Below are 12,563 nucleotides of genomic sequence, written 5' to 3'. Positions count from 1 at the left end.
CATCGGTAAAGGTATTTTATACGAAGATAAAGTGATAAATTATTCCTTTTATACTTCAGATTCCTCCGAAATTGCGGACATTATTGTCAATCGGTGGATTGCCTACAAATTAGCTTTCTTATTGCGGCCTTTAAGACGTTTGTGATATAAGGTAATTACAATGTCACATAAAAAATAAAATTATAGAACATCAAATTTTTTGCGTTTGCATTCGCACGTGCTGTTAAGGAAACTTTCCTACTGTTTTTGGATTTAAATATATACAGATAAGTGCATAGAACACTTCTGAACATTGAAAAAAATTCGGAGATTGTTTTCCGTCCGATTTTGAACCATAGAGCTGCATTTAGAGTGCTTTCAAGGAATTTTCGGAAATCATTCCTTAACATGACTAAAAACCAAAAAAAAAAAAAAAAAAAAAGGAAAAGAAAAATCCTTTCAAAAAGAAATAAATCTATCATTTAAAATTATTCAATTTTAGCTCAAAACACCTCTGAAAATTTTGCTTCTTTTTTTAAAAAGCTATTTAGTCATGTATATTTAAAAAATAAGCTGCGAAAAAGCAGCTTCATATAACACTTTGCTTTCAAAGTTATTTTAAAAGAAAAAGCAGCTTGAATTAAAAACACAAGTTGTTTACACTTAACTTATTAGCTTGATTTGTTTTTGATTTGTCACAATAGTTCTAAATAGACCGCATTCAATAAGTTAATATTAATATGTCAGTATCAAAGACAGGATCATCGAGAAGATGAATGAGTCCCGGTCCAACTTACTCTGGAAAGGAATTTACAATATTGCATTATGTAAGAAAATAAAATTCGTCAGATTTACATTTTTTGTTAGTTCAATTTCTTACTTAGAAACTTTGGCATTTACAAAAAGTTCCTACAACTTTCTCGTAAGCAAATTTTACACTTGAAAGTTCCCAAAACAATCAAGATTCTGCGCGAGCAGGTTAACACGATTAAAATGAAAACGACCAAAAGTTTTGTTGAGGAATTATGTAAATTACTGTAATGAAGACAAACTTTTTGATAAAGTTAAATAATTTTAATTAATTTTTATAGTGATATCGACTATAACTCCTAGGTGTTCAGAAATATTTTTTTTACTAAAACTTTCCTATTGAAAGAAGTATATGAGATGAGACTCACAGATTTTTTTCTTTAATACCATTATATTTGCATGTACAAAAGGAAAAAAAAAAAAAAAAAAATCTCTATCCAATATCTTACGTCTATATCAAATGATATATCTAAATCCTTTAGCCAGCTAATTGTCTGATATTCAGGACGTTTTGAAATGTCGTTTTTCTGTTATTGTTCGTTTGATTTTAATTTCAGTCTCCTCAGAGACAACCAAGATGACATCATTAAGTTTAACAAGAGACAACCAAGATGACATCATTAAGCTTAACAAGAATTAAAAGATCAAGATTTTTTAGCCAGACGAAAAATTCAAATAAACATGCGATAAAGTAAGACAACAGGAGCAAATAATTAGTTTTAAAAAAACTTTTTAGTAAATAATGATTGAAGATGTATTCCATCAAAGTAAATGGAATGTATAGAAGAGTTGGCTGCTAGTTTTCCAGTAGAACAACCAACTCTTCTATACATTTTCCAGTAGAACAACCAACTCTTCTATACATTTTCCAGTAGAACAACCAACTCTTCTATACATTTTCCAGTAGAACAACCAACTCTTCTATACATTTTCCAGTAGAACAACCAACTCTTCTATACATTTTCCAGTAGAACAACCAACTCTTCTATACATTTTCCAGACCACAGATCCCTCTGTTTCTTTTTAAAACTTGTGTAAGATATTATCATTTAAAGTCAACGCTATCAGATTTTGTGATATCAGTACGCTATCAGATTTTGTAACATCAAACAGACCAAAACTGTCATAACTCCACCTACGTAGACTTATGACAATATTGGTCTGTTATCTATTGTATAAAATTACTGATTTAATAATAAAATTGTTAATTAAACTTAAAAGATTACTATTATTTGCAAGCAATAACAACTCTAACAGATGAGATTAGGAAAGTCAAAAAATATATTTTTAGGCAAGATAACAGAAATTAAAATAATCTTTGAAAAGTGCAAATAAGTTGCTTAGACAAGAAACGCATGGAATAAAAACGCGGTCATTGGTTCAACGGGTTACACCTTGGAAATAATAAAAATGTACCATTAAAATTGCTGCCTCAAAAACGATTACCAAATATTTATAAATTTTTAATTATTTTCAAGACTTCGTGGAAAATATTATAGGCTGAGTAGAAAAAACTTGATATTCCAAAAAAACGAATTTTGGAATATTATTATTTTTCCACTCAGCCGTCCATATAAAGGGTTGGCCCACAGTTATCAGCAACCCTGTACGCAATTCAAAAGACACATCTATTGTAATTATGTGTTAAAAATTTTCTTATAAAATATATTACATATTTGCTATAATTTTGTCTCTTTTTGCAATAAATTTACGAAATAAATACTTTTAAAGATAAAATAAAATTGTATGAAATTAATTTGTTTAAAAATATTTTATTTCAATAGTGTATTTTAGTTTATCTATTATATTTATTACTCTAACTCTATGAAATTATTCATGTTTCTAAATTTAATGAACTTAATCAATTAGTAATAACTGTAGGTCCATGACATTTGTTCCTGTCAAACCAGTTTTTAATAGAAACTCACCACCGAGAAAATTTGAGAAAAATCCATTTGAATTGCATTTCGATATAAAGAAATCAATGTTTACTTTAGATGTTAAAACAGATTTAACAATTTCAGCGTTACATATTGCACCAGCTGCATCTGTTGGACCGTCTTGACCATCAGAACCTGCGCTTAAAAAACACATGCGATCGATATTTATCCAATTATTATTTACATATAAACGAGAAATTTGAGAAAGGAAAGCTAATGCCAAATGTTGGTTACGCCCCCCTTTTCCGTCTCCAGTTACTTTAACCGTTGTTTCCCCTGCGGTTATGAAACATAAACCTTTAAAGTAATCCCCCGACTCTTGAAAAGTGACATTACTTGATGGGATTTTCTTGATAGTGGAAATAATTTCCTCGCGAGTTTTAGAAGAAAGGATGACAAAAGCGATGTCTGCTAAAGCGCGACCCACCCGTTCAGCATCAGCTTCGATGGCAGTTGAGATGATAACTGGTGAATAACCTAAATGTTTTGCAGCACAAGCAGCATTGTGAGCGAAGATTTTATTGGAACCAATTATCACATTATCACAAACTCTCGATAATTTTATTTCGTTATTGCATTTTTGAAGATAATTTAAAACTGATTGTGGAACATTAGTCATTTTTAGTTGAAGATCATCAAAAATCTTAAAACACTCAACTTTTGAGGAATTGTCATGCACAGTTGGACCAGAAGCGATTAAATCAAGGGGATCGTTTACAATGTCTGATATAATTAACGAAAGCACATTGATTGCGGAACACAAGTCAATTAGTTTTCCGCCTTTTAGTAAAGATAGCTTTTTACGAATTGTATTCAACTGCTTTATATTTCCTCCGTTATTAGCGACTAAGTTGATAGTCTCTAATTTATCTTTAAGAGAGATATCTGGTACAGGTGCTGGAAGTAATGCACTTCCGCCTCCAGATATAAGTATAATCAAAAAGTCGTCAGCAGATAACGATTTGACAAGAGCAGCTATTTCCGCAGCATTGTTTAGCGCACTCTGATCAGGTAGATTGTTTCTTGCCCCTTCCAGTATACGAACATTTGAATCTGTAACAATGGCATGACATAGGAATTGAGAATAGTTATATGGTACACTAAGAATGCATTTTACAATGTGATCACTGATAAACGGATACAGTCCACAGAGCATTCCTGAAAAGGGAACTTGTAAATTAGAATGCATTTAATGTACACCAGTGTGAATAAATAATTAAGCTTTGCTTTCTACAACTATTTTCGTTCTTTTAAGAACACATCACTTCATGTAAGAACACATGTAATATAATTTAATCCAAATCTTTTTTTCTCTTTTCGTTCGACAACTTTGAGTAGAAAAAACAAATCAAGTAGATAAAACAAATTAGAAACAGCTATTCGCTGAGTAGAGAAAGACAGGGCTAATTGCCACACGGGTAAGTTAACTTAATACTATTAATAAAACTCACAAACGCATGCGTTGCTAAAACAACTAAAATGATACTTAAACTTATTTACATGTTTTTAGAATTTGAACAAAAAAAAAGTAGATGTAAAAAGCTAATGTACAGCGATATCAACCATTTCATGTTCATACAGGAATAAAGACTGTTTTAGAATCTCACTGAAGACTTAGACTTAGTGTAGTATTTTTAGTATGTAAGGTTTTATTATTTACTATCCACAACTTAATCTGTTCATATAAAACTTCGTATAAATATCACAGTTAGCAGCGACCCTGTACGCAATTCAAGAAAAACTTCTATTATAATTATGTTAAAAATTTCCTTATAAATTATATTATATAAAAATTTTCTTATAAATTATATTATAATGCGCTTTCTAGAATGAAGTTGTTCTATTGTTAAAAAATGTCATTTTTATATTGTTATGACAAAAATTATATTAAAATAACTTATTTTTATGTAGTTAAAAAGTTAAAAAATAGGAAATAGAATAATGAAAAATAAAATCGAAAACCTTATTGTTGTTTAAGTAAAGATTAAACATGTTGTCAAAACCTAGATGGAGCAAGCTGTCACACATTAGCTGGCTGTTATTAAACTACTTTAGCAGAGTTTAAAATTGTTTTATGAGATTTGTAGAGAAAAATATATTTTTGGTTTAATAATGCATCTTTAGTTAGAACTTTAATTACTAAATTTAATCATACATGTAAAGTTATATATGATAATGAATGTATTTAGTCATACAAATATGTATGTATGTATGTATGTATGTATGTATGTATGTATGTATGTATGTATGTATGTATGTATGTATGTATGTATGTATGTATGTATGTATGTATGTATGTATGTATGTATGTACGCTTCGCCAAGGAGAAGGCAGCCATTGTAATCAATGAAAAAGCTGGATCCATTCTAAATGCTTTGGAAGAAAATTATTAAATTTTGAGGTTTGTACTTAAAGTACAGATAGCACATCAACAGGTCAAGCCAAAGCTACAAGTTTATTTTAAAAAAGCCAATCAAGAATTTTCATTAGAATAGGAAAACTTACTATTTTGATAATTTAAATGCTTAGTTAAACTGCCTAAGATCTATGATGGTTTAACAACAGCAGATATTTACTCAAGCTAGCATTTGAATGCTCAAGAGTTTAGGTCAAAGCACCTAATCAATTAAAAGTTTCTGAAAAGGCAGGTCCACATTGGTTTTCAGCCTTTTTAAAATGACAAGATTACGCCAAAGTCAAAACTGTCATATCAATTGTAGTTCAAGAAGTTTTGCAAAGTAAGTACAACTGGTCCTAATACTTTTGCAAATCCTGACTGTTATTGTACAGTCAATAATGAATAATGTGATAACTAGCCCCAGTCTCCCCTAATTCATTTGCTTTTATTTTGAAAGAGCAAGAACTTTAAGGTATAACTTAAATATGAGAATTCACAAGTTAATCATAAAATTTAAATTCTTCAAAACAACACTCACCATAAACAGCTTTTCCAAAACCAACCACATAGACATTTTTGTTTAGAGGATATTCTTTTCCATTACACTTCAAGCTATCACCATTTCGATGTACAGCAGATTCAACAAGCTTTTCAGGTGCCACACTTTCCAAGGCACAAGTAAATATTGCTTGAAGATTTTTTCCCTGCATGTTGTTGAGATTGCTTTTTGTAGCACTTTATCCTAGAGGGAACTGTGCAATCAATGAAATATCAAGACAGAAGAGATGGTCAATTCTTTGATTAGTTCTGATACAACTTGTTAGGTCTGAGTTAAGATAAACTTATCAAAGTAAAGAACAAATGATACACCAGTGGATTTGTATGATTATTCAAAAAAATTAACAATACACTGGTGGATTTGTATGATCATTCAAAAAATTACATTTCTTGATGTCTACCTAACATTTAAAACCATCATTAACACATGATTTTATGATTGAATATCATATGCATGTTTGAACTGCAAATTCAATACAAAATGAATTAAAAAACATTTGATTTGATAATATTTTATTTGAGGTAATGTACATACATCCGACTAGAATAAGAAATATTTACAATAGATACATAAATTATTAATATAGAAAATTAGAGGAAAAAAAAAGAAACATGCATATAATTACTGAACTAATTTTTTAAAATAGGACCAATTAAAATTTTATTGCCTAAAAATGAAAATGAACGTTTCAGCTTTGGTTGTCAAATCAACTCCATTATTGATTTTTAAGACATGGTTCTCTAAGTTAATAATAACAAAATAAGTTTTCTAAATTTAAACTGAAGTAGATTCAATTGCCATTTCATTAAACAGCCAGATCCAAAAACCAGTGCTCAACCAAATGCCATCTTTATTCATCCATGTTCTATAAAAAAGAGTCCTCATTTTATAACAACTCTCATTTTCTTAAAGTTCCTAAAACAGGTAACTCAACATACCTTTTTGTTGGGAATATGCAAAACTGGTTTTTTCATTTTTCTTTTTATTAAGCTCAATTGATCAAAACTACTGGGGCCATAGACACTGGTACAACGGTTTTCAAAAGCTGACATCATTTTGCGAACAACTTCATCAAAAAACACTGTGGATAAATGTGAATGTAACATCGACTTGAATTCAAATGATATCTATGAGAACAAAACAATTAAAATTAAAAATGCATGAAAAAATATCATCATTATTTTCATTTACCACCACCACAACCGACACCACCAACACTTGCACCACTGCCAACATCATTACAGAAATAAATCAACTTTTCAAAAACTCAAGCTAAAAATCCTAAAAAATACCCTTTCTTAAAATTTTTTATCAAAATAACATTATTCACATTTTTTCTCAATTCAAAGACTAAACCTACATAAAAGTTTAGCGTGCATGAATTTGGAATATCGGGTGGTCCATTTGATATATTCCAGTTGCAAATCAGATGATTAAAAATAATTCCATCCATACATTCTGACTAGGCAAAACAAAAGAAAGGCAATTGAATTAAAACCTGAAATTTACACAGTTAACAAACATTTTCAGAAGATTAAATGTATTTTAACTACTGAGTAGTACATAAATCCTAGAAACAAAAAATCTTAAAATCATTATAAAGGTTAGTTCACATAGTATAAAAAGACATATTATTATTTACCTTCACTAAACTTGGTTTAACTAATGTCAAAACAGATGTATATTTTTCTGAAAGTGGTGGAAATCCAACTTCTATATCTGCTTTTGCATGTGTTTCACTCCTCTCAAAGACTCTAGATGCCCGACACCATGGAACAAAGTATTTATAGTCATCAACATTTGCTACAATATCATATAATTGTTCTTTTGTGTACCTAGAAATATATTTATCAAAAGTCAAAATGATCATTTTCAAAAACATTGCTATTATCAAAACACTACTTCAACAATAAACATGTTAATTGTAATTTGAATAGTTTTATTGAGTTCAAGTTCTTTTACTTTTTCTTAATAAAAAAAAAAAAAATTCTTTTACTTGTCAAAATCAGAGAATCCAGAGAAAGCAGTGAAAAACTTTTAAACTAGGTATTACAATATACTTTAGCTTTCTAAAACTTTAAATAAAATTTAATATTTTTTTTAAAAAAAGAAAGATATTTTTATACCTTATTGTGATCTAACACATATTCAGGAGTTAAACAAAAATTTCATTGCAATATAAATATAAAAGGGATAAAATCAAAGCTAACCATTTACTTAAATCTTAAAGTAATGTTTAAAAAGAAGAGAAAAAGATCTGCATTATCTTTTTTGATTTGCGACTTTGAAATGCACAGTTAGATATTGATGGAATTTTTGTTGTAGGTAACTATTAATACTATGGAATGATTCTTGCTGCTTTTTATGGTGGTATCTCACAACTTTTTAAAAATATTTTACAAAAAATTCATGTCTCAAAATTATTCATAAATTTCAAAGGAACTATCATATCATCTAAATTAGGAACTGTTGTTCAAGCCTTAAATTTTCAGCAAGATAATGACCATAATACAAACTATGTGAGGATTTCTTCTTCTGGGAACAAGAAAAGTGTAAACTCAGAATAAATGGCCAAGTCACCTCAATTGCCTGGCTTGTCAAAACCAGAAAGCCAAAAAACTGCAACCATAAGGCTATCTAATATTATTCACTTAAGATTTTAATAAATTCACTTAAGATTTTGAAAACTGCCTCCAAACTTTCTGACAGTGTAGAGAGATATAAATTTATCAAAGTAATAAAATTTATAAATAAATTACCCTAACACTTTTGTTTCTGAATATTCCTTTGTTCTTGAACCTTCAGTAAATCCAAGAAAGTGTCTTACTTGAATGCTTTGACTCAATATCATCTTTTTATTATTTCTCAGCATACCACAATAACAGCTTAAAAAAAAGTAGACAGTTTTATATTTATTCTATTATCATACTTGGCAGCATATCTACCCACTTATTTTATATGTATTCAACACAAGTAACAATAGAAGTTCTAAATAACAAAGCTTTTTATTATGGTTTGCAAACTAGCTAAGTTTTTTTAATAATAATTTTACAGCAACTGAGCATCTACTTTTAAGTTACTCAAATCTAATTTGACATAATTTATACACATAGTTTAAGCAAGGGAGAAACATTGTGATTTTTAAGAGCCTTGATTAAGCGATAAAATTTTATACATATAGTTTAAGACAGAATGATTTAATGATAAAGTTCTTTTATATCATGACGCAATTTGTGTGAAAAATATTAATAATGCCTAAAATTTGACATTAATTAAAAGAAAATTAAAAATATTATGCTGCAATAATTTTTTTTATCAAGTCTATCTTAGTGATAATAATGTAAAAAGAAACAAAATAAAAATAAAAAGAACAAGTACTATTTAAGTGCTATTTGGAGAAAATCATATGTATTCAGGCTAACTTTTTGAGGATTCTTAATTGAGGTTTCGGATTAAATATCAATTGAATATTGCAAAAAGTAAAATATAAAAAAGTAGTTAGGCAAAATGTACCTTTAACCTATACAAAGGCTTAATAAACTCTATGATTACCTGATACAGTTGACAGGTCTCCATGCAAGTGATTTATAACAGGAAGGTAACAATGATTTCCGTAATAAAATTTTTGTTGATGCTGCAACTGGCATTTTCTAGTTAAAATTTACTATTGAAAAGGCAAGTACTTATGTACATATTTTCCCGGAGACAGGAGAGATAGCTTTTAATTACGAACCGTAGCGAAACCACTAACTTATTTTTTGATTATGCTATTCTAACTAAATCCATCATTTCGAAAAGGACTCAAGTCTGTTAATAAAAACTTTTCAGGATCAACAAAAATATGTTTCTTATCAAAAAAGTCTACGGTGCTTATAAAAATAAATATAGGACTAGATAGATAAAAAATATATATAAATTTTTTGAACTCTATTTGTTAAAAAAATATATATAAACCAGACAGATTAACTTAAACTTCTGAACTAATGCCTTTTTTCGAAATGAATTCTTTTTTTTTTTACATACAAATCCAAAGATCATCAGGAAAATCTTTAATCATCTTTTATTTCTTGGTATTTATTGTTTGTTGAAGTTGTTGGCCATGAACAAACTTCTGTATAGAAGTTTTGATACTCTACTATTGAATATTGAATATCTTTTTCAAATCTAATTTTTTTTTTTCGGTTGATTGGCACTTTGCCAGCATATGCTGGTGTATTGCTTGATGGTTAGGGCGGCCTGGTACTTATCATTTGTAAGAGCTGGAAATCATGACTGACTAAGCAACCTATGGATTCACGTGTTTTCACTAGACCAGGTGTGGTTTTAGGGAAGATAAAATATAACACTTTAGAAATAACAAAATTACTTTTTTGTCCTTGGGTATTTCTCTGCCATAGGAATCCACAGGTAGTACTAGTTTGTTATAATGGTTCGGCCACCATTTTCTTATGTCAATAATATCTTCAGTTTTAGCTCTTCTTATTTCTAGGTTCTCGTTAGCTCCTGCTGTAAGATTTTCATACCAGGTTGGTGTGTAAATCCTGTCATTTTTTCAAATATGTCTTTTTGCTGTCCAAATATTCTATCGTTTGGTAGGAATGAGTGACCTCGTTTGAGTATGTAATATTGTATTTCATTTATATTGTTACCTAATTCAGCTACCAGTGATAAAAAAACTCAGATCATGGCATGATTCCGAATTTGGCCAGCACAACCATCTGAGAATAGGTGCAATTCTTTGGCATCATTGCAAATATAGTTCTTAATATAATCCAACACAAAAGTACATACTTAATTGGAACCTATGTTAGCGACTCCTTCACAATAAGAATAAAATACTGATTTACCCATTTTAAGATCATACATGCAAAACTCATTAAGCCATTGTTGACGTAGATAAAAAATTTCCTGGTTAATCAAATACAACCCCATACACATTTGGATCATTCTTGCACTTAGTTTCTACTTCTTGTATTTTTTTGTAAAATTCATTTGCTTGTCTTTTATGGATCTTAATATCAGCTTGATACACTCTTTTTGCATTTTCATTAATATATGGACTTTTTATTTAATGTTTAACTCTTCACACAGTCCACAGATATCAATTTGCTTTTACCGAATGATAAGCTAAAAGTTTCAAGGAAATTTTTTAAGTAAAATTTATATTTAACTGGATGATCTGGATATTTTTGTTCGTATAATGTGTGCATAATTTTCACACTGAGTTTATCAAATTATAAGATGATTCATCTTTATTATAGTAACAGGAAATGACTCAATATGCTCTCGTACTTTAGTTAATGTATCACCAAGCAATGCGTTGCATCGTGAGCCCTCAGATTTACCTTTATGATCTATAGGCTGCTCATTTCTTTTTAAGAAAACACATAAACCTCTAACTTGTTTCATAGAAATTCCGTGCATACTGCAAAATACTTTCTTGCACACCTTTTTTCTAACACCGTTTATCTTAATGTGATAAATAAAAGTAAATTCTTTTTTCTTAGGTTCTTCAGACCTAAAACATTTTCTCTGTGTATCCTTCTTTTCAATTTATGACTGCAAGTATGTGTCTAGGGCGTTTTGCTATCAAATTTGTTTACAAACTGTATAGTACTTTTCATAGCATCTTTAGACATAAGTTCCGTTTATTTTGAATTACATCTGTAAATAAAGAAAACGATAAACATTATCTTGAGGTAATAATATGAGAATCATACTATTACATCAAGGTAATGGTTTACTGCCAATTATTGGTGGTAAAAAATCATGAATAAATAAACAAAATAATAAGATGGAAAAAGTAACACGCAAAAAGCTCCTATATGTCTTGGTGCCACATTATTCCCTTTGTGGTTTTTATGAGCTTCTCTAGAAATTTTAGCTTTTTTTATTTTAGTATGTTTATATTTTTCACTGTTTGTTATACCAGACACTCTTTTTCTAGATTTATAAGAAAATTATAAGTCTAAAAAAAGCTCGTGATTCTCTATTTTCGTAACTGATTAAGTGATGTCTCATCTGACAGTTGCGCTTTGTTTCAAGTGAAAGGGGCATAAGTCCAGAACTGATACCATTTTCAAACAGACTTTAATTTTCATTTGCCTTAAAAGTTGACTTGTGGTTTATCACAATGTACCTTTTTCATAGGAAATGTGTAAAACACCTCAATAAATAAAATGGATATGTTAAAGAATAAGAGGAGATGTTAGCTCCGTTCCTTATCATCAATCGTTTGATGTGTTTATTAACTTCCACTATAAACAAAGATTCACGCTAACCAGTGTAATCATGAATACTATTATGAAAAGTATTCAAAGCAATAGTTAAAAAAGCTATATCTAGGATATTGAAATGTTTTTTGAAAGATGTGGTGGACGATCCTGTTTTATGAACAGTATAATATTCAAAAACCGTTTTGAATCCTATAGTATTTTTATTACTTATGATATAAATATATTTATCAATTATTTTGCAGCCTTTTATTATAGAGGTCTATCCTTTTTTATAGCTAGCTAGAAAGCTTATCTTTTGTTTACAATTACAGTAAAAAGAGACTTTGTCATTGAAAACAAACAAGAAATCTATATTAGTTTTAACAATAAAATCATCATTGAACATAGTTAATGAATTACTATTATTCGTTGGTTTTTTTCCTCAGTTTAACATCTAAGGAAATTTAAAATGTTCTTTGAGATTTGTGTTCTACTTTCAGATTTTTTTACGTAAATTGACAAGTTTTAGGAAAAATATTTCAGCCATGTGACGAAATCAATTACATAGCGACTGTTTTTTTTTTGTCAATTCAAATGCAAATTTCAAGAAAATCAATTTTTTCTTTAAATCAAGTTTGAATCAAACTCGAAATGCGATTAGA

The 12,563-nt window shown here is 29.1% G+C and overlaps 2 protein-coding genes and 1 pseudogene across 2 annotated transcripts; all 3 read right to left on the bottom strand.

Moving 5' to 3' along the window:
* Positions 1 to 2,418: 2,418 nt before the first annotated feature.
* Positions 2,419 to 5,986, bottom strand: LOC145190179 (glycerate kinase-like). Its single transcript, XM_080066967.2, has 2 exons — positions 5,666 to 5,986; positions 2,419 to 3,887 (listed from the first exon to the last, which is right to left on the bottom strand). Exons 1-2 carry the CDS (start codon positions 5,835 to 5,837, stop codon positions 2,647 to 2,649), a joined length of 1,413 nt encoding a protein of 470 aa, XP_079923093.2. The 5' UTR covers positions 5,838 to 5,986; the 3' UTR covers positions 2,419 to 2,646.
* A 19-nt stretch (positions 5,987 to 6,005) lies between these two features.
* On the bottom strand, positions 6,006 to 9,422 carry LOC145190180 (coenzyme Q-binding protein COQ10 homolog A, mitochondrial-like). Its single transcript, XM_090091790.1, has 6 exons — positions 9,239 to 9,422; positions 8,446 to 8,571; positions 7,329 to 7,521; positions 7,047 to 7,148; positions 6,625 to 6,813; positions 6,006 to 6,551 (listed from the first exon to the last, which is right to left on the bottom strand). Exons 1-6 carry the CDS (start codon positions 9,331 to 9,333, stop codon positions 6,537 to 6,539), a joined length of 720 nt encoding a protein of 239 aa, XP_089947916.1. The 5' UTR covers positions 9,334 to 9,422; the 3' UTR covers positions 6,006 to 6,536.
* A 773-nt stretch (positions 9,423 to 10,195) lies between these two features.
* On the bottom strand, positions 10,196 to 12,307 carry LOC149887345 (uncharacterized; annotated as a pseudogene).
* Between the last annotated feature and the right edge of the window lie 256 nt (positions 12,308 to 12,563).

The sequence above is a fragment of the Hydra viridissima genome, unplaced genomic scaffold (genome assembly GCF_058129835.1).
Source record: "Hydra viridissima isolate aposymbiotic clone 2 unplaced genomic scaffold, HvirCarnegie_v1 scaffold_6, whole genome shotgun sequence".
NCBI classification, from domain to species: Eukaryota; Metazoa; Cnidaria; class Hydrozoa; order Anthoathecata; family Hydridae; genus Hydra; species Hydra viridissima.
The sequence above is the reverse complement of the archived record's forward strand: the minus strand, read 5'-3'. Positions and strand labels throughout refer to the sequence as shown.

Coding starts and splice junctions, on each gene's coding strand:
- LOC145190180 (XM_090091790.1), bottom strand. CDS start 9,333: ATGCCAGTTGCAGCATCAACAAAAATTTTATTACGGAAATCATTGTTA. Junction 8,572..9,238: donor AGACCTGTCAACTGTATCAG/GTAATCATAGAG, acceptor CTTTTTTTTAAG/CTGTTATTGTGGTATGCTGA. Junction 6,814..7,046: donor CATGCACGCTAAACTTTTAT/GTAGGTTTAGTC, acceptor TTGTTCTCATAG/ATATCATTTGAATTCAAGTC.
- LOC145190179 (XM_080066967.2), bottom strand. CDS start 5,837: ATGCAGGGAAAAAATCTTCAAGCAATATTTACTTGTGCCTTGGAAAGT. Junction 3,888..5,665: donor TTTTGGAAAAGCTGTTTATG/GTGAGTGTTGTT, acceptor TTCCCTTTTCAG/GAATGCTCTGTGGACTGTAT.